The sequence below is a fragment of the Hylobates moloch genome, unplaced genomic scaffold (genome assembly GCF_009828535.3).
Source record: "Hylobates moloch isolate HMO894 unplaced genomic scaffold, HMol_V3 SCAFFOLD_1, whole genome shotgun sequence".
NCBI classification, from domain to species: Eukaryota; Metazoa; Chordata; class Mammalia; order Primates; family Hylobatidae; genus Hylobates; species Hylobates moloch.
Genome location: NW_026652276.1, coordinates 185,080,207 through 185,103,034, shown reverse-complemented (window position 1 = coordinate 185,103,034; position 22,828 = coordinate 185,080,207). Strand labels below are relative to the sequence as shown.

Here is a 22,828-nt window from a genome sequence, read left to right as displayed (position 1 = left end):
CACAATTCACAACTGCAAAGCTATGGAACCAACCTAAGTGCCTATCAATTAATGTGTGGCTAAAGAAAATGTGGCGTACATACATACAGCATGGAATACTATTCAGCCATAAAAAAGAACGAAATAATGTCTTTTGCAGCAACTTGGATGAAGCTGGAGGCCATTATTCTAAGTGAAGTAACTCAGAAATAGAAAACCAAATACCATATGTTTTCACTTTTAAGTGGGAGCTAAGCTATGGGTACGCAAAGGCAAACAGGGTGATAAGATTGTCTTTGGAGATTTAGAAGGGGAAGGGTGGAAGTGGGATTGGGGATTTAAAAGCTACATATTGGGCACAATGTATACAACTCGGGCTATAGGTGCACTAAAATCTCAGATTTCACCACTATACCATTCATCCAGGTTACCAACAACTATTTGTACCCCAAAAGCTATTGAAATAAAAAAATTAAAAATAATAAATAAAATATTAGCATCAGGTCTCATGACGTATGGCAAAGTTAGCTTCATTTTTTAAATGCACAATTACTTCAACATTAGAAAATCCAGTATTATAATTATCTTATCAATATATATTAATTTAGAAAAGTAATTTGATCATTTCAATAGATGCAGGAAATGCATTCAATAAAATTCAACTTACATTCACAATTTAAAAACTTATCAGTGTAGGAATATAAGGGAGCTTCTTTAATCTAATTAGTATTTGCAAAAATAAAAATCTACAGCATATGTCATTCTAAATGGTGAAATATTAAAAGCATTTCATTTAAAAACAGAAACAGACAAAATTAAACAATATGCTACCCAGGAAAGTGTACATCACTGATAAAACTAAAAGAAAATATAAGGTAATAACACAAAACTCAAGACTCAAGAAAGTGGCTATTTCTGGGTGAGAGGGGATGTAATCAGGGAAGTGGGTAGCAGGTACGCAAATGGTCGTTTTAGTATGATTTTGTAAACCACACACACACACACACACACACAAGCCATACACACAAATGTAAAATATATTATTCATAACATGAGGCAGATGAAGTGAAACAATGGTTCATTTTGCAAGTGTTAGACAAAATCAAAGTGATGGCTAGGCTAAATAACATTTATAACTACAATAGGTATTTAAATCACCTTCTCTTTCATTGTATAAATTGAAGCTTGGCTTCTTTTTTTGTTTGTTTGTTTTTTTGAGACAGAGTCTTACTCTGTTGCCCAGGCTAGAGTGCAATGGCGTGATCTCGGCTCACCGCAACCTCCACCTCCTGGGTTCAAATGATTCTCCTGCCTCAGCCACCAGAGTAGCTGGGACTACAGGCATGCGCCACCATGCCCGGCTAATTTTTGTATTTTTAGCAGAGACGGGGTTTCACTCTGTTGGCCAGGCTGGTCTCGAACCCCTGACCTCATGATCCGCCCTCCTCAGCCTCCCAAAGTGCTGAGATTACAGGTATGAGTCACCACACTCAGCCTTTGGCTTCTTATAAATCATATTTCTACACCAAACTTGGATAATACTTTAACACATTTGGGGAAAAATTTCAAATGAACTGCTCATGTCATCATGAGACTTGGAGACAAAGAATTGTAAGTGAGACTCATTCCATTCCTTGAATAGTTCTATTATAATTAAAACTTTAGTGTATAGGGACCACCTCTCACAATCATTTGTTTGGCTTTCTAGAGAATTTGCAAAAAAAAAAAAATCAATTCTTTAATAATACGCAAAAGAAGGGAACAGCCCTTATGAAATACAAACTCATATTGATTGCAGAATTTTCTTCTTTATTCTCTGCACACTAAGTTTGGCCAAAACATTCTAAGCAGTACCACAGTAATGCTAGCCTGCTAAATTAAATTGCACTATCAGTACAGTTTCAAATTTCCTACTTGGTTTGTTCACACACACTTTAGTGGGTACTGGGGCCATAGCAGGGCACTGGGGCTAATGAGGGAAAATTCTGGTGAGGATTAAAAAGAGTGCTCTATGAGTATAAGATGGAAAAAAGTATTGATTTAGAGAAGGGAAGTGTGCTTTTTGAAAATTTTCCTCTAAAGAACTTTCTGCACTTCAGGTTCCTGAAGAGATAAAATAGGAAACAGCTTGAGAATTTGTGTCTCCTTTGAGTGGTGTTCAGTGGATAATGCTATTTGTGGGTATAAAAGGAACTCATTCCTTTCCTTTTCTTTTGTTTTATTTAAGGAAATAGAGACTGGAATATGTAGGTAGGAACTGGTAATTAAATTAGGTGCCCAGTTTTTCATTCTGATTTTGTGAAGCATTATTTGCCAATGGCTGCGGTCCATGTTCTGAGTTATCTAAAACATTATTTTTAAATTCTGAAAAGTCCCTAAAGTTTCCCAAGAAATGGGATTTCCAACCCTACTTTTTAAATTTTCAAAACAAGTTCAGGCACCTGCAGAAACACAACTATAATGCATAGTTCATGATCACCAAGACCAAAGGGCTGTTTAGAACCTTACAGTTCTGAATTCCTCAATTTCTTTTGAATTATCCAGGGACCTGCTCAAGTCATTCCCATGTGTCCATCTCCAGTCTAAGAAACAGCAACCAAAATGACCTGATGGGGATTACCATGCCAATGAGTTCTCCAAAAAAGAAGGCCACTGGAAGTCACGGCAGATTCTTCAAAGGTCAGATAGATTATAGAGAGTAATTTCAAAGCATTTTATATTAAGGCAAGGGGCTGCAGAAATATTCAGGAGGAGCTGGCTTTTCCCTTGTAGGTAAAGGAGCTTTCCCTTCTACTGTGTGTTTTCTTATAAATCCTTTTTCTTATTCTTTTTCAATCTTTATATTTTATCCTCCACCCTCCGTCCTCCAGAATATCATCCTCCAGGCAGTGTCAGGGAGAAAATGAGTCTGGACCTGACCCTGTAAAAGGCAAAGTTCTCAGAAGTATAAGATGACAGGGCTGGAGCTCCCTCTAGAGCCCATCCTGCCGACAATGGAGGGGTCTTCAGCAAAGTGAACTGGGGCTGGTGGATCCTGACCCATTTCCCTATCCTGCTCATCTTACTGGAGAGCGCTTTCAAAAGACTGAGAGGTCTGGAAGAGCAGAACTATTCACCATAGCCTTCAAGATGGCTCAGTGATGCTCACTGGCATCTCCAAAAACAGTGTGGTCGAACAAGCTTATTTAGTAAGTTCTCTTGTCAAAATCGGCTCTAAATAGTCACCACAAAAGGAATTTGGATGAATATGTAAAACAGAGAATGTTCATTTGCTTATTGTTTAATCCAGTAGTTTGGATCATAGTCAGAGATGTAGTCATAGCAAACTTGATATTCTGATTTTATAATAAACTGATGACTTTAAAATGAAACATTTATAAGAAGCAATGTTGTTGCTGCTTTTTTCACTTTCTTTAGAAAAGCTAAAGAAATACAAGGAGGAATTAACATGTTAATGAAAAATAGAACAACATCACCTTCATTTGGGCATAAATCAGAAAATTTTAAATCACTATCTTCTTTGCTCAGGAAAACAATAAAGATTCACAGATAAAGTACTGAGAAACCTAATTTTCAATGTATTATAGTTGCATTTTGAATAGCAGAGGAAAATGCTATTTCTAATTTCCTGATGTTATTAGAGATGGAGAATATTCAATTTTGCTTTCGATAACTGTGAAGAGGAAATAATTTGGGTAATAGCTGATAATATTTTTCTATCATTTGGAAGAACTTAGTAAGAATGACTAAATATTCAGGTCTTAACACAGTTAAAAAACTGTCTTGCCATGCATTCTTCAAAACATGGCTTTCTTTTTTTAAGTTTGTTTAGTTGCAGTTATCAAACAGTTCAAAATTATTTCCAAAATACATTCCTATTATTTTCAGTCATTACTCCAGACAAATAAAATGGAAGAGCTAGTTCTGTTAACACAAAATTAAACTCTTAACTGAAACTGGTGTTTTGTTAGTAATGCATACAATTCATTATAAGGATCACAATAGCATTTTTATAACACCATGCAGTTTACTAAAAATACTTGCAAACATTTCCTTAATCTCAAAACAAAGTAGATCCAGCATACACAAATTGCGCCACTCAAATGCCTTCATTAGGTAGTATATTGTAAGTTCAATTTTTCTGTTTGCTAAATTTTGTAAACACTGACCATGCTTCTGGCCCTGATCTCTTTAGTAGTAGTAGTAGTAGTGGTAACAGTAATCATAGCTAACTTTTTTTGAGTGCTTACTATGTTCTAGGTACAATTTTAAGTGTTTTATGTGCATTAATTCAATAATCCTAAGAATGAAGAAAATATATTTTATTTAAAGTTTCATTAGATTGAGAAAATTTAACTTTATATGCCTACTTGTCTTTCTAGTTTTTCTTTATTTTCTTTCTGCTTTAAATTTCACTCTATCCTTGATGGTTTGCCTAACATTTACTTTCTTGGTAAATACAAAGCAACATTTGGTTAGCAGATGTTGTTTTTTAAATGTCTATAACTTGCAATCTCTCTTTTTAAAAAAATCTGGAATAGAATTGTACAAGCCTTAGAAAAATTAAGTCAAGAAAATAAAAAGTCAAAAATAGTTACGTGACTTACCCAAAGGCATCCAGCCAATAAGATGACAGGTCAAGATGCAAATATTGACCACACACTAGCTTCCCTTCCTCACCCTGATCCCCCCAGAAACTGCTCAAGTCTATTATTACTTTCTCTGGAACTGTGTCTGAACCTTAGCAACTCTGTCCATCTTCACCACCACCATCAATAAGCAAATCTATTAAGAAAATTTCTGCATTTAATTTAGGGCAAGAATGGATGACACAAAGCCAGTAATGTGGATGTTGCTCTAGTCCTGTAGGAATTCACAGTCTAAGATTAATGGCAATAATCTCAGAGGTGTAACCAAGGGGACATTAGGGGAAAAGAACCACTGCAGACTTTAGGTTAGAGAAATGAAAAGGATGGTATGAGGGCTACCTAAGTATGCTTGAAGAGGAAATTCTGGTAAATACATAGATAACTATTTCCCCTGCAAAGAGCAGCTCCTTCCTTGCATGATGATACAGAATGGTGAAAATGCATATTGAAGACTTACACTAAACAAATGGACGTTACATTGGGAGGCAAAAGAAAGTGGTAGAAATGGAACTGCAGTGGGAATCAGATGCGTGTTGATCTCAATTTTTCCAAGATATTCTTTTGGCAAGACTCTGAATCTCTCTCAGACTTAGTGGAAACATGCTGTAGGCCAGGGAAAGAGTCTAATTTTGGCTCAAACCACCTATTGTCTCTATGACCTTGAACAAGTTCTTTTGAGTAATTTTTTAAGCCTCCATTTCTTCATCTGCAAATTGGGTATAATACGAACCTTGTAGTATTGTTATGAGGGTTAAACTAAAGGTTTTTGCAAGTGGTAGTTGCTCAATAGTTAGTATTTATCATTATTATTTCTTTTCTTTTTTTTTGAGACAGAGTTTCACTCTTGTTGCCCAAGGTGAAGCGCAATGGCAACATCTCAGCTCACTGCAACGTCCGCCTCCTGGGTTCAAGCGATTCTCCTATCTTGGCCTCCCGAGTAGCTGGGATTACAGGCACTCACCATCACGCCTGACTAATTTTTGTATTTTTAGTAGAGACGGGGTTTCACCATGTTTGTCAGGCTGGTCTTGAATGCCTGACCTCAGACGATCCACCTGCCTCAGCCTCCCAAAGTGCTGAGATTACAGGCGTGAGCCACCATGCCCGGCCATTATTATTTCTTAATCAAGAAAAGGAGAAGATCATGTTAAGTGATTTTTAATATCTGTCCAACGTTCAGAAGCCTATGAGTCTATATCCACTTGACACATTTAAATACTTTTGTTAAATGGTTTTTAAGCTATATTGTTTCTCAGAGGTGGGCCATGTCATTTTTTACAGCACAAAGGGTCAATCAAATCACATCTGGAAAATAAGTCTAATTTTCAATCAACCTACAATTTAATTGGGGATAATACATTAGCAATAAAAGTCATAAATGGAGGTGAGAAAATAAAACCAAAGGAAAAAAGTCTCAAGTTGCTTAGGTTAAGTATATTTTATCTAATCTACCTTCTAATACAAAATTAGCTATGAATAACTTGTATAAATCTTCCACAATTTTCCAAAGCAGAGATGATTATTTTCCTAAATTCACACTAAATCATCTTTGCTCTGGAATAGTATTGTTCAAACATTGTGACTACAGCCTACAGTAATACATTTTATGTTGCAACCTAGTCCACACACACGTGTGTAAGCATGTAAATGTTTTTAGAAAATAAAGGTTTTGGCTGGGCGCAGTGGCTCATGCCTGTAATCCCAGCACTTTGGGAGGCTGAGGTGGGCAGATCACGAGGTCAGGGGATCGAGACCACCTGGCTAATATGGTGACACCCCGTCTCTACTAAAAATACAAAAAAATTGGTCGGGCGTGGTGGCGGGCACCTGTAGTTCCAGCTACTCAGGAGGCTGAGGCAGGAGAATGGCTTGAACGCAGAAGGAGGAGCTTGCAGTGGGCTGAGATCGCACCACTGCACTCCAGCCTGGGCGACAGAGCGAGACTCTGTCTCAAAAAAAAAAAAAAAAAAAAAAGAAAAGAAAAAGGAAAATAAAGGTATCATAAGACCATTTTTAAATGCCTTGCATTCGTATTTTCTACTCTCTTTTAATCCAAGTTCTAATGTTGATTATCTACGAACTGATTCATGACCGTTAAAAGGTCATCCACCATGGTTTTTAAAACACTACAGTAGAGCATTCCTTTCTCTATGAAGGTTTTTATAACATACCAACTGGTCAGTACTACGTTTTGTCCAGTCAACTGGTTAAAATGTAGCTATTCAGTTAACTCAGATTTGGCATCACACAGATCCACAATATCGCTGGCTATTAATCATCTGAATTTTAGATGAATTAAATTAGTCTAGTTTGTAATTATACAGGTTCTTAAAATGTTTTGTAAATGTATTTACCCAAATGTTCACTGTAAGCACCCTTTCCCCATTAAAGGCATTATATTACAGAAATCAATTTAAACTCACAATTTATAACTAGGTTTTCAAAGAGAAACTATAGAAATGCTTTTCATCAAATTTTACAATGACCTATTCTTTCTTAGGTTGCCTTATTTTAATCTTTCTCCTTATTTCCACCTGCCATACATCTAGTATCTCTCCCTTTAAATAGCTTGATTTTAGAGTCTATTATAATTCCCTGACTGGGGGTGAAGCCATAATTTTTCTTTCTTAAAAACTGGGATTTGCACACAGCTCTGCACCATATGACATATTCTAGCTCTCTGCTTGTCCTGTGCCAATACATTTTTAAGCCATTGATGATATCAAATTCAAAAGGCATTTGATGTTATGAAATTCCACAGGCTTTCCAACCTTGAATTTCATCGTCTCTTTACTATTCATACTTCATTTATTTTTGGTGTCACTCTTCTATATCCCTCCCATTCTTCACAGCTGGATTTGTTTGCCTGTTTTTTTGTTGCTGTTGTTTGTTTGTTTTAATACTGAGCCTTCTGTCAATTATAATACACATTTCCCATTTTGATTTTGCAGCACCTCACTCTTGATCTTAACTGAAACCAACTAAAGGCCATGCAGAAAACATTCCCTCCAGACTATTTCCAGAAGGAGTCTACAAACACTTAAAAAAAAAAAGGCCTGTGATGCATTCTGTACTAAAGCTAAAGTTGAATTCCCTTCAAAATCCTATCTGCCATTGTTCTCTAACAGGGCAAAGAATGTGGAGAACTCCCTTGATTATTTAGTTTGTGCATGTCTGCTTCTGAGTTAGGGCCTCTTTTCAGATACAACTATTTTTCATTTATCCCATTATTTTTCACTGCTCTTCCACTAGCCCTTTCATTGATAAGTCATAATCTTAAAATTTCCTGCAATTAGAAGATCAACTTCACTCAGACAATTATTTAGGATCTTTCTTCCTGTTGAGCACACATAGTAGCCCTACCCTGCTGCAGCCCTTGGTTTCACTAGGGTGGGGAAGATATCAGAACTCAAGTATGTCAATTCTGTGCCAGCAACTCTATTTCCAAAAGGTTTGCTTTCTTCTTTCATTCTACCCAGTAGTAGTCAGATATGGTTCATATCTATATTGGTCGAAAAACTATTTATCTTCCCCTTGCAAGCCCCTTATTTTTGTCTTTTTTTTTTTTTTTTTTTAGCAAAAAAGGTGAGAAATGCACTCACTCAAGATTATAGTTAGGACAATTTAAACTATGAATAGTAGCAGGACCTTGTGCAGTGGGAGTATCATAGAACTGTAGCCATAATTTGAGTGCTTATGTCTTTAATTATGATATGATGTAAACATTTAGGATGCTGAGGGAGATTATTTCTATTTTTCAAATGCCTCAGTGACTTTTTATAAGAGCATTATGTTTAAGTCATCAAATAACTCATCTACTATTTGCTATATGAAGTAGCCTCTTACTTTCCATCATTATTACTATCTTCTTTTTATTATTAAGAATAAAGGTCAGCTCCTTGGTCTTTCCTCATATCAAATAAAAATTCCAGTTGACTCATTATGATAAGGAAAATTCACATTAATTAAAGCTGGTGCTGACCCCCAAAGTTCAAATACATTATGGAAATTACACTTTAAAACTAGTCCAGTTATCATGAGATTAAGCCCTCAAAGTAGAATTCTCCTAGAGCGTTATTTGCTTCATGCCAATGTGATCCAAAATTCTCTCTACTCCTCTCCCCATAGTTTATCTCCTGATACCACACACCGAAGTGCACTGAGCCACATACTGGAACTCTAGCTATATGCTCTTCTGTTTCTTTCTTTCTTTCTTTTTTTTTTTTTCATTTTAGTCCCTTTGAAAGATTTCTGAGATATGTACATACAGTGAAATATACTAGCTTGGCCATCTGGATTCTCTTTCCTGAGTGGTAGCAACATGCCAAACAAAAATTACCAAATAGGTGTTTTCATATTAAGCCTCTGATACCACATTCTGGTTAGACTTTTATTATATTATTTACTTACAGAAGTATAGAAGTACTTTATTATATTTTTACAGTGGAAAACTTGTTGATTGTGCAGCCTTGCACCAAGAAAAAAATTTCTAACAATATATTGTAGGGGTTATATGGGACCGGTTATTTTTCACAGATGTTTGCTTAAAATCTCACTTTTATAAAAACTGTTTGTTTTGACATCACATTAATATATTTTCTAACATCTCTTCAATTGTCACATTTCTTGTCACATTACATATAAGGGAAATGTTTCTAAATTATTCCAGATCACTTTCTTGTAAGTTTGTCTTGGTAAATAAAAAATTATTTTAAGTGAAATATGTTGTTAGAAAACAAAAACTGCCCTCACCAGCAGTACGTATCCTTTCCTCTACACATGGGAGAAGATTTGAAATGCTCTGGTAGAGGAAAAGCCTCTATTTAGGGTCACTCCATGGCACTGAACTCAGGAGGCATAAGCAGTATTTTGGGGCAAGAGCTCACTTTTACATACTGCTCAGCTCTAGCCCAAGGGTAAGGACAGATGATTGTCCTGAGCACTGAGTCTACACCTGAGTACATCCCAGTTTTGTCCCCTCTTCAGAGCACCCCATCAGAGCTCAGCACATTCAGAATCACTCTGTCAGAGAGGGCTTGGCCGGCTCCATGGGAGTCCAAGAAGAGCACATCTGCCCTGATGCCCAGTAAGAAGTGGGAAAGCCTGGAAAGACAGGAAAAGTCTTTTCCTGTCTTTATTGCTCCTGAAGGTACATAAGGAAATCCAACCTAGAACAAGTCCCTGTTCTTCCTGAAGGAAAACCCAATCTCTTGATTTTTACATAAAGCCTCCATTTTGGATGATATGGGGTTTTTTAATGAGAAAATAAATGGTAAGGGAAAATTTGCTGAAGCCTGAGATATGATTATCTCCCAATGCTGTAATAAAGATCATTACCTACATATCAGAAAGCCTCTGTTTGGGAAAAAAGCTCATCACAAATTAGGGTGTCAAGTCACAACCATTGTCAAAGAACAAGGACTAGTTCTTTCAGTGTGGTCACTACTAGTGATGCCACACACCACTGAGAAATGAGTATCACGGCTTTCAAAGTACACAGCATTCACTTCTCGCCACAACATATTGGAAATTTATTTTATTTTATTTTTTTGAGATGGAGTCTCACTCTGCTGCCTAGTCTGGAGTGCAGTGGCATGATCTCGGCTCAGTGTAACCTCTGCCTCCCAGGTTCAAGTGATTTGCCTGCCTCAGCCTTCTGAGTAGCTTGGATTACAGGTGTGCGCCACCATACCTGGCTAGTTTTTGTATTTTTAGTAGAAACAAGGTTTCACCATGCTGGCCAGCCTAGTCTCGAACTCCTGACCTCAGGTGAGCTGCCTGCCTTGGCCTCCCAAAGTGCCGGGATTACAGGTGTGAGCCACTGCACCCGGCCTAACATATGGGAAATTTAAAGTCCTTTTTCCTTTCATTCTTCACCAGATTATTCATTATTTTTCAATTTATTAACTCAACAAAAAATTGTTGAATACCTACTATGTGCCAGATATACACATACTACTATATGCCAGGATATAGTAATAATAGCAAGACAACGACAGCAACCATACCCAACACTCACAGAGGGCCTACTTACTGTAAACCAGACACTAAGTAATACATTAGCTCATTTAGTCTTTGTAACAGTCTCCTGACAGGTACAATTATATGCATATTTGCAGATGGGCAACTAAAGCATAGGAAGATTAATTCCCCAGGTCACACAGTCTGTAAGTGTCACAGCCAGGCTTCAAACCCACATCTTTTAACTCCAGTTTCCATGCTTTTGACCTCTATGCTGTATAAAGAAAAACAGGCAAGGCCTTATGGAACTTTCAATGTACTGGAGAAGACAGAAATTAAATAAACATGGAAATGTGCTGTAATTTCAAATGCTAATGAGATCTATAAGAAAACAGGAGGGTGCCACAAGATAGGATGGTATAACATTTCAAAGCTCTTCTTGCAGGCTAAGAAATATAGTGATTACCTTTGGTGATTCTCATCTCACCTAAACGACAAAGTTATAAAATTTAAGAAAGCAAGTGGGATAAAAAGAATTTGGCACAACTAAATCTAGGAGGCTAGGGGTAACAGACTAAACAATTCACCCCTTACCCCTTGCCATAAAGCCTTGCCATCTTGGTGGCCCTTCTTGCTGGTACACTGAGAATGATACCGATGAGGAATCTGGGGAGTACAACCCATTCTGTCCTCATCTCTCCTTAATAAGAAAATCCAATCTGGATCAGGTGTCCCATCTCCACAGATGAAAGCGAGTATCTTTCCATATCTGCTGCCTTTGACCAAGAAATGCATGACCGATGTCTACAAAACCTGAAGTTCCACTGAATACTTCAGCTTATAAAAAAGAAAAAGAAAACATAAGATTTCTTTGGCCTAATATGGTGAACACACGGGCTTCTGGAAACAATTCAAGGTATGGCTTATAGTCACTAGAACAAACAAAATGCAGTTATTAGTAGACTCAGAAACCAACTGAAATATTGACTTAAAGAGAACAAGAACATAGAAACAGAAGATAAGGTTCCCAGGGAAGAAAATTCCCATCCTGACTTTTTAAAAATCTGGACTTTATTACCCTGCTTGACCAATTACAAATCTACTCCTTTCCTTTCAGTGTCAGAGAAATCACACAGAAAGAAGAAAAGGCTCTTGTTTTTTCCTTCTGAAGAAACTGCCTTTCTACAGATTTAGGAAAGTTTTATATCTCTTATTATCTTTATTGTATGTATTATTTTTATGTCCCCAGTTTTTATATAAGACATGGTCTGTACATACAGGATTACATCCAAACATAGTATGACATATTAGCTCCTAATTCTGAGCTTCCTAGTTTCAGGCTACTGTGTTTGATAAAGACTTAGAGTGAGGAGGGAGAGGGTAAGGTGTTCATAACTGCATGATAATTAAATGTGCTTCACACACCTAGATGAATGAGCAACATCATTTTCAGGTCCAATAAATAAATTAATTTTTCTGGTTCATCGTTCAGAATCATAAAAATAATAATTTTTTATATTGTAATATCATAAGAAGTCACCTGTTTCATCATCTTAATGTATCACTTGAAATAGGATTTTGGCTGGGTGCAGTGGCTCACGCCTGTAATCCCAGCACTTTGGGAGGCCATGGCAGGCAGATTGCTTGAGGTCAGGAGTTCCAGACCAGCCTGGCCAACATGGTGAAACCTTGTCTCTATTAAAAATACAAGAAATTAGCCTGGTGTGGTGGCACATGCCTGTAGCCCTAGCTACTCAAGAGGCTGAAACAGGCGAATCGCTTGAACTCAGGAGGCAGAGGTTTCAGTGAGCTGAGATCGCACCACTGCACTACAGCCTGGGTGACAGAGCGAGACTCCATCTCAAAAAAAAAAAAAAAAAAAAAAGGATTTTATATTCTACCTGACTACATATAGGATGTTAATATATTAAAAATGCTTAGATAACTAAATATACAAGTGAATAGTTTGATTTCCAATGAGGGATAAACAGTCTCTAATAAGCAAATAGTACATTAAGGTCTCATCTTTCATATTTAGCAAATTACACTTGAGATTAGCCTAGGTACAGGTAAACAATAGGTAAGAGAAGGCTACTTAACATTAAAGAGGAATAGTCTGAAGGCTAAACTTTCTTCTTTTTCTTTTTTTTGAGATGGGGTCTCACTCTGTTTCCCAGGCTAGAGTGCAGTGGTGAGATCTCGGCTCACTGCAGCTTCCGCCTCCCAAGCTCAAGAAATTCTCCTGCCTCAGCCTCCCAAGTAGCTGGCATTACAGGCACCCACCACCATGCCTGGCTAATTTTTGTATTTTTAGTAGAGATGGAGTTTCATCATGTTGGCCAGGCTGGTTTTGAACTCCTGACCTCAAATGATCCACCCACCTCAGCCTCCCAAAGTGCTGTGATTACAGGCATGAGCCACTGCACCTGGCCTAGACTAAACTTTCAAAGTAACTTACAATAGGTTATATTAAATTTTTTGTTAGCATCATAATGAGACTTAATTTTTTTAGAAAAACCCTGAAAACCATGTTAAATGTAACATTCTTTAGAAATATCTTCTATATGTTATTCCTTAAAAATCTGTGAATGAGTGACAGATTTTTATTTGATCTGTCATCAGAATCCATTTTTCTTTTATTAATATACTTCACTAATGAACAAAATCATGTCCTATAGTTTGCCTAGAAATAAAATACCAAATAATTGCAAATAAAGGTTTTAAAAAGTATGTCACTTAAGGATCTGGACTTCTCCAAAATGAAGCAAATGTCCTTACATCTTTAGTACAAAAACTATCACCACATTTTACATGACATGGAAAACAGGATAAACATTGATGTCAAATGCCTGAGAACAACATTATATTTCACTGCTCCAGGACAGACAATTTTTGTGTGCTCTATTCCAGAAAGAGAAAAGGAAACAAAACAAAACAAAACCTTGTAATGGTTGCAGTTTGTATTAACTTCAAAACTGGTATTTCTTTCTCAAAGATCATTTTCTGTTCTTTAAAAAAGCGGGGGGTTAGAGTATGAAACCTCATACAAATCAAACATTGAAGAATATGTTGTTGAGAAAGCACCTGCAAAGTATTTTCAGACCTTTGAAAAACGATGTAATTTGAATCACCTGTCTAAATAGGTCATTTAACTTAGAAAAATTAAAATTAGCTGTGCAGGGTCAATTCTTTTTCTACAGCATCTGCATCTTGTGTGTCCTCTTCAAAGTCAAACCAGAGCTAAGTGTCAAAAACAGCCATAATACATGAATTTATTCCAAATCTTACAGTTATTCTGCTTGAAATGGCCATAAAAGTTAACATTATATACAAAAACATAGAATGAGGAGTTGCTAGAAAAAGTTGGGGATGGGGGTGCAGAAGGAGACACAAAACTCACCTTTCAAGAGATAATGGTATGTGTAAAAGAGGGAGTCTCTACTGGTTCTCATTTCTTGCTTTTTACATACGCACTTTTACAATATATGGCAAATCAAAATCAGGCGAGCCAAAACACAACATAAATACTTTCACACAAGTGTAGTCTCCCATAAGCTTCTCTTTCGTTATCAAACTAGCAATATAGGACTATGAACCTTAACGCTATTGTCCAGCACCTTTAAGTACCTACTCATCCTACAACACTCTGGTAAACTCGGGGATTGAATCCCTCTCCCCAGAAAACCTTCCCAGGAATAGAATAAACGACAAAATCTTGAAACATCTTAAAAATGAGAACAGTAAAATAAAACGCAAATGAAAAGTTTAGCTGCCTAAGATATTCAGTGTCCTTCTACAACCAGACCATCCATAAAATCAAAAGGACCTCAACAATGTTGGAACAGAAATGTGTCAGGACCACTGGACCCTTGGCTTTAGAAGGGAGGGCATCCAAGCTGGCTGGCAGAGAGGCAATCAGCATCAGGGAGAGTACAGTAAGGAGTCAGTTTTGTTTCAGGACTCTTCAAAGCCACCAGGAAATGTACCCCATCCTTTCTGGGTTAAAAGTAACTTTGATGCACAGAAAAAAAGTACTTTCATATCCTCCAGCTAGCAACAATTTATCACCCACAGGCAAAGAGTGATCGGAGATGCTAATGAAACATTCTCCTCTCTACCCACTTCCCCAAAGCCACTTTCCAAAAATGAGATCTTGAGGAATTTTGATTTACTAAAGACTTCTCTCTGTTTAAAGACGAAATGGAAGGACCTTTGCACGGACAAGGAGGCAAACTGAAGACTTGACATTGAGCAATTGCGAAGGAATGTTCTAAGCTACATTCTTCTTACAAGGGGAAACCCAAAGCAGAATTAAGATCTCTTCACCTCCAGATGGAGGAGAAAACATATATAACTGCCCGGGACGGAAAGAAACAGTATCACTCCAGCCACCGCCCCCCGCCCCCTTTCCCAGGATCAATGACAGAAATAGTCCCAGCAGCGAGGGGCAGGGCACGCTGGCTGCTCTTTCCACTACGACCTCTCCAAATCCGCTTTTCACTTCGCCCTGTCAGTCCCTCCTTAGTCCCTCAGCACGGACACCTGGCCCCATCTCTCTAAGCGGCCACTTCTCCGCCCACCATCCTTAGTTCTGAGCGGACTCGGCCCCACAACCGCCCTGCCTCCGGCGCGTCCCTCTGGGTGGCGTCCCCCACACTTGGGAGGCTCACGAAAGCCCCGGGATGAGGCGCCAGCGCCGGGGCTGGGGAACCCCGGGGGTTCTGGCCTCGCTGGGCTCCCGCCCCCCACACCTCGACGCCTGAGCGGATTAGGCGGCTGGGCTCGCAGAGCGCGCACAGCCCCCGTCCCTCCCACTCTGGCCCCTCCCTGGCTCGGGCGCCCCGGGGTCCCCCGCTTCCGCGGAGGTGAGCGCGCACTCACCGGAGGTGAGCTGCATCCAGGCACATATCTTGTACACAGTGGCCGTGTTGCAGAAGAAGAAGAGGGTAAAGCAAACGATGCAGGCAATGATGAGCATCATGGAGAGGCCGATAAAGAAGGAGGCGGCTTTGAAGGCGCCCGAGGGCAGCGTGGAGAAGTCCGTGAAGCTGCCCCTGCAGGTCAGCTCCCGGGAGAAGCCGTTGCCGATGCAGTAGTGGAAGAGCCCGAAATAGCCGGCTTGCGGGGTGTCCACGCCGTCGCCTATCCAGTAGGGCTGGATGAAGCACACCACGTTGACGATGGCAAAGCAGATGGTGAAGATGGCCCACAGCACGCCGATGGCCCGCGAGTTCCGCACATAGTTGGTGTGGTACAGCTTGGCAGCCTCCTGAGTCGGGAGCATCGCGGCGGCGGCGGCAGCGGCGGCGGCTCCGGGCATTCTCCCCCTCCTCTTCCTCCTCCTCCTCCTCCTGGTCCTCCGCCTCCCCCCGCCTCTCTGCGCGCAGGAGACACACTCACGGAGCCTCGCGCGCTGCAACTCCCCTGCCTTCGCCTCAGCCCAGCAGCATCAGTTTCAGAGTCTGCATCCTCGCTCCCGGAAGGAGGGCGGGGGAGCGCGGAGCACCCCTCCAGCTCGCCTAGCACAGCTTCCCGGCTCCCCTCCCTCTCTCCCTCCTGGCCCGGGCTCCGGCCCTCCTCACCACCCTCCACCCCTCTTCCCACCGCCGCCGCTGCAGCTGCTGCAGCTTAAGGCGGCAAATCCCTCGTGGAGCACCGCGGCGCGCAAGCCCAGGGCGCCCCCCCTCCGCTTCCCGCCTCCCTCCCCGCTGCCCGGCCCGCGCTGCCAGTGCCCAGGGGCGCAGAGGACAGTGGCGACCCCGGAACGCCCATCAAGGGGTGGACACGAGCCAGAGAAGTGGGCCTGGATTAGGAGGGCGAGGGTAGTCTAAGAAGGTGGCAGGAGCACCCACAGGGATCCTAGAGGCAACCCCAGGATCCTGGTGGGTGTGAGAGGCCGGGCTCGAGAGGCTGATTCAGGGAGCATTTCATCACCGCACAGCAACGTGCTTCGACCTCTGCATCTTTGCAGAGGCACGAGGGGCAGCGCGGCAGTTGCAGGCAAGAGACACCAAGGCAGAGGAGGCATACAGCCCCCAAGAGTCTTTCTTGTTACCACAGAACTGCCCCTGGCTAACTCCTTGTTTGCCTTCAGGTCGACAGGTGGAGACAGAAGTTGCGCAGGAGCCTGGCAGACAATAATGTAAAAGACAAACCTCAAGGGTGGTCTCACATCAAGCACAGCTGAGCTTGCGTTCTCTTTACGTTTTTCCCTCAAGCAGCCAGCTGAACTGTAGCCGATGGATGCCCCATACTTTCCTTTAGGTCGTTTCCCCGATAATTCCTTCTATAGATTGGGCCTGTGTGTGCTTGGAAGGGACTATGTCACAGAATTTTATAGTTTGTTTGAAAACAGGGTAGTTCGGCCAGTGTTACACTTACTATACAAATATTGACAGCTACCCTGTGCCCAGGCACTGAGCTGGGTGGTAAGGGTACAAAAAGACACAGCAGATGGTTAATTGTCCAGGAACTTCCATCTCCCCCTACAACCCAAAGCTAACCAGAGAGCTGTTTTCAGGCTAATTTATCCTGGAATTACCACTATAGAATTCCTTACATTTTCATATGGCATTGCTGTTGTACACCTGCCCTTCGTGCTGTTTCCTTAGCTTATGTTTTCCCTTTTAACAATCTTTCTATTGCTCTTTTAACAGTTTCTACTTTTCAAACTGCATTTCCCTATTTCAGTTGGGTTTTTTGTTTCTTTCTGATTCTGACATAAACAAACATGTAACTGCCTCCCACCCCCAGCCATGAAACCAGAATGTTTAATTGTAGGAGTGGATTTTGGTAACAAATAATTTTGAACCATATGATCACAGAATTTTCTGAGCATTTCTATCAGAGAGAATTCTGATAGAATTGGACCCTATGTCTATACCTAATTGGCTATATCAATGGCTATTCTATGGTAGAAGGGTCATACCCTAAGAGATGAAAATTATGCTTTTCATTTGATAGTCTGAAGATTTGAGATTCTATGAAGAGGGAGGGGGAGAAAGTGGAATAGGGGTGTGAGACACATAAGATAATGAAGGGGCTGCTGCTGAAACTGGGAAAGGATCTAAAAGCATGAGTTTCAGAATCTTCCATTCAGCTTTTTCTATAGGCATGTAATTAAAATATTACACTTCAAGGTCCATCAGACAGAGCTTTGAAAATCAAGAGAACAGAATTAAACAGCATGAGACATGTAAGTTTAAGTGAGTAAGAATTTCTATGAAGTGTGATTGTAGACTCTCAGAAGGTCTGCAAAATAAGTATCAGAGGGATTTGGAGGAGGTGACAAAGATGACCTAAATATGGGCTAGCCCAATATAACACTTGCAAGTCTCTAAAAATACAGTTCATGATGATGCATCTTGAGAGCATTGGTGGCAGTGGAGGGTCAGAATTTCTGTTAGGTTTCATTTGTTTTAACTCTCCTGAAGTTGCTGGTAAATCAGAAGAATTTTAACATGGAAAGAGAAAAAGGAAAGGAGAATAATCGGATTTATGGGGCCATTTGGCAGGCCATGTGTCCCAGGGGCAGAGATAGCTTTACAGCAAGAACTGACAGTAATTTCTAGTAACTCTCTTAAGCTCTCAAATACCCCAAACCTGGTTGTATGAAGTAGTCTCTCTTTAAAATAAATGCCTGAAAGAAATCTTACTGTTTCCATGGGGTGGTTGAGATGGGAGGTGGCTGAGAAGGGAAGGCTGAGAATCAAAAAGCCTGGTTTATACCTCAATGCTTGAATTGCCTTTATGGGACAAAGAAAAGACTGGTGGGTGACTCAGATTCAAATGTGATTCAAAGAGCTTTTCTATTTGAGTCATGCCCAAGGAGAGCCTTATTCTTATTCCAGGTTTGGAATCGCCTCTGGGTTCATGTTCAGAATTACCATGCCAAGGGGCACGCTCAGAGTGTCCACTGTTGTCAACAGCAACGAGGATCAGACCAGTGTTGGTGTATTGCTGATCTAAAGTGCTCCCATTCCCTCTGAGAATTTGAGTTGTTGCCTCTTGAAGTTAGGGTCAGTCAGGGATGAACTGGAGTCTGCCAGTTGCCCTTCGCCCTACCTTCACCCTTCCCTATATTACAGCAGATTTTCAGGATGAAGCAGGATCTTTAAAGACTCTAGCAACTAGGGATGAGCTAAAATACCTGTGAACTTCTGGCTTGCTATCAACGAATGCAAGATGTTCTTCTACCCTTTCCCAAACCCCTTTGTCACCCACCCCCCAACTTTGTCCTTAGTAACCAGGAATCCCAGAGGTAAGACAATTTCTTCTCTTAATCTAAAACTTTTGGCTTGCACCCTGTACACTTTAGGAGTTGTGACAGCTAAGCATCTGGGCAACTTATTGCACCTCATTAAATCTGATATGACCAGGAAAGCTGCTTTGGGAAGGAGGAAATAATAAAACTGGCCTGATTCATGTTAAGAAGTTGCTATTGATAGAAAAGTATTTTGAAACTATAACATGATTCATATGTGCTAAATAACTAGTAGAAGCCAGTGTCATCGACAGCATCGAATTAGAAACACTGAACACACAAATCTCAAACTTCACTGTTAAGATGTTTTCCTGTGACTACCGCAAAGGGTCAGTGGTGAGACCCACACCCTCACTTTTTGCAAACTGTGTCTCAATGAATGTTAGGACTATATAAGAGAAAGCAACAAAAGAAGAATGGGGGCCTTGTAACACTGCAAAAATATCCTGGGTAAGGTAAAGAGCTAAATATTTTGGTCCCAAACTAATCTGAGACAGTATGGGAGAGTGTGAAAGCCTTAGAGGACAAGAGGCTTGGGATCCAGACCTAGCACCATCTTTGTCTAACTACGAAAACCCAAGGATCTAAGGGATCCATTTTCTCATCTCTAAAATTATGGTGAAGGAGAAAGGACATTAGATGTATCCTGAGCTGCCTTTCTGCAGTAGTTCTATTCTATGAATACTCTTCCAAGATAACTTTGAAAAAAAATATAAAAAGAGGTACAACCTAGCACTTGGGGAAAACATTAGTCGAGACCTAAGGAATATATATCAGACTGTGGTGAAAGAGACATTTTCTTTAAAATTGAAAACATCTTCTGAAATCCCGTCGGTATAATTTTTCAAGCAATGGCTGCTTAGAGTTTTCAGATGAGTCATTACTATGACCTTGGATAATGGAGAAAGAGATGATTTCTAGAATCTGTTACTTAATCGATTTTTAGGGCTATTGCCAAGGTCAGTATCAGATTCCACTCCAGAATATAAAGATTTTAATAATGAAGCTCTTTTCACTCATCAAGGCTTTCCTCTGCTCTCCTTTAGTTTTCTTTTAGGGATTTTCAGAAACCAGGAACCACCTCTTAGATAATAAATCACTAAGTTAGCAGTGGCAATCAGATAGATTATTTCAACTCTCCCTGCAAATCAAGACCAAATTCATCACAGGACTCTGAATTCATTGCACCTTGGTCTGTGTAGAACTCCGAATGGGGAGGAAAATGGGAAATAGAAATGCCAGGCTTTCTCCTTCTTTCCTTTGCTCCTCTATTTGGAATTGGATTATGTGTAAATTGGCCCTTTCTTTTTTTTTAATTTTTTCCAGAACTCAGTTAAAAGCATAAGTTGTTTTCTCATAAGGCTGACAATCTGAAAGAACATACTAAAAGAACTATGTTGCTATTAATCTGTTTAAGCCCTTGATAATTTTAGAACAATTCTGTCTAAAGATACGTAGTGACCTCTATTGAATAAAATACTATAGAAATATGACCATCACCTGAAGTGTGGTTTTTTTAAAGTCTGTCATAGTGATATTACGTTAAAATTTAAAGTTCAGTATGCAGGTCCTATTCTCTTTGAATCTAACACTAGTTGGTCTTCTTGATCTTTAAAAAAGAAAATTCTATCTGCTGTACCTTCTGAACATGCTTCATGAAGTTTCCCACTCAAGGTGCAGCTTGATTGAAAATAAACACCTACAATTTGAAACATCTACCCTTGTACCTTCAATTTGGGGCCTGTATTTGAACCCACTACTTGGATTCTCTGCTAAAGGCATCTGTATCCACACAGCTTGTTTCTCCTACTTGGCAATCATTTGCATCTCTCAAACCTCAAGTTCAGCCTTTTTGAGAAGATCCCCAAGCCATATATTCTATATTTTAAGTCTTATAATTCCAAACACATATCTAAAGGTGCTTTCTTTTACTGCCATGGTAACATAAAAATATTAATCTTGAAAATTCAGTACTTTTGTTATAGAGGCACATTTTTATATCTGTATTAGTCAGCTCTTACTGCAGAAGCACCCCAAACTTTCAGTCGCTTATAACCACAATCATTTGCTTCCTACCCACAGCACATGATGAGTTGTTTGTTGGCTGTGGTCCTGCTCTAGGTGGTGGACCTGACTGCAGATCTGTCTTCTCATTGTGGGGTCCAAGTTGAACGCCTCTATTGAGAACATATTGTTTTATGACGAGGACAGAACTACAAGAGGCTCAGGCAAATTATAAAACTGTATATAAAACTTCTGCTCAAATATGGCATGCTCAAAACTTCTGCCCAGATATGGTTATATTCCATTGGCCAAAGCATATTCCACTGGCTAAAGCAGATCATACGAAAGTCAATATGATGGGGATATATTATCCTTTTAAAGAAAACAGCCCAGTGAAAAACTCAAGAACTTTAATAAAAGTTGTTACATTCACCCTCCGTGCTGATAAAACTTTAATACCAACTTACTTTTCCAAATGTTTCCTGTCAAGACTACATGTGATTTTTGTGTGAAGGCTATAGGCTTTCAAATCAAATAATCATTTCAAAATGAATAGCCATTTCATCCCACTCACTATTTTACTGAAGAATATGTTTCTTTTTGTCTTTTTATTTAAAAAATTGCAAACTGAAAAAGGCCAATGAAAAGCTAAATTTATATTAAATTTCTTCACTTTACAATATTCAAACATGAGCTATCATTCTGCCTGTTAAAGTGTATATTGTAAAAAATGGTATTTAGTTTCAAAGGGGAGAAAAAAAAGTTACCTTACGAATTTTCAGGACTATTTATAGTGTTTTCCAAACTTGAATATGAATCTTTTTTTTTTTTTTTTTTTGGAGACAGAGTCTCACTCTGTCACCAGGCTGGATTGCACACAATCTTGTCTCACTGCTCACTGCAACCTCTGCCTCCCTGGTTCAAGTGATTCTCCTGCCTCAGCTTCCCAAGTAGTTGGGACTACAGATGCGTGCCACCACACCCAGCTAATTTTTGTATTTTTAGTAGAGACAGGGTTTCACCATGTTGGCCAGGATGGTCTCGATCTCTTGATCTTGTGATCCACCCTCCTCGGCCTCCCAAAGTCCTGGGATTACAGGCGTGAGCCACCGCGCCCACCCTGAATCTTTTTAAAGAAAAAAAAAACACCTTAGTGGACCTACTATAATGACTTGCTAAGTTATTATTTTAATGTTTCTTAAATGGACAGAATAAATACTAAAAGCATAACATTTAATTTAATCAGTTTTCAGTCATGGCAGCATGAAGAAATTAGTGTATCTTCTTCTCCAGAACAAGTAAAACTGAATAAAATTGTCAAAATATTCATTTCAGAGCTCTGAAGACTGACTATAGGCAAACAATAAATTGAGAGGTGTTTATTCACGAAGAACTGCTGGAGTTTGGGTAAGAAAAGTGAGAGTTTGTGACCTTTTGTGTGGGGTGCCACCCTTCTTATCCACCCCCAGCTCAATCAGCACATTAGTTTTAGCGTGACAGGGCCAGCAGTGAAAACAAGCAGCTTCTTCCAGAAAGGGAAGACTTGATTTCAAGGGCTAGAAGAATATGATACATGCCAAAAAATACAATCACTGAAAGTAGCAAGCTCAACAGGAAATCAGTATGGAAAACCCGCAGTTCTGCTAGCTTGAGGTCACAGCTGGAGCAAGCAGGACTAGTCCAGAATTTAATGAAGATACCCAGGAAATTAGAGAACTGTAGAAAAGCTAAATAAACTCTCCACACAACTCTAGCCAACCCTGGAATGACATGCATTTTCAGGGGAGACAAAAGAGTGTTTCTTGGCAAAAAGTAGAGGCTGAGAAATAGTTGAGAAATGGCTGAATCCATTGTCAGAGGATGGAATTCTTACAGGTTTAATGTATTTGTGTATGATCGCTGCCCAAATCATTGCCTGACCACTAAGATCTGCAGACTCAGGGAAAACCTTTAGAAAACCAGGATAAAAAAT

General features: G+C 39.7%; 1 protein-coding gene across 2 annotated transcripts in view; it reads right to left on the bottom strand.

Annotated features, from left to right (window-relative positions):
• Positions 1–16,118, bottom strand: part of LHFPL3 (LHFPL tetraspan subfamily member 3) — a 593,099-nt gene extending 576,981 nt beyond the window's left edge. For both annotated transcript variants that reach the window (XM_032761306.2, XM_058425573.1), the window contains exon 1: positions 15,471–16,118. In XM_032761306.2, coding sequence (XP_032617197.1) covers positions 15,471–15,909 — 439 coding nt within the window. In that variant the 5' untranslated portion in view covers positions 15,910–16,118. The remainder of the gene's footprint in view (positions 1–15,470) is intronic.
• Between the last annotated feature and the right edge of the window lie 6,710 nt (positions 16,119–22,828).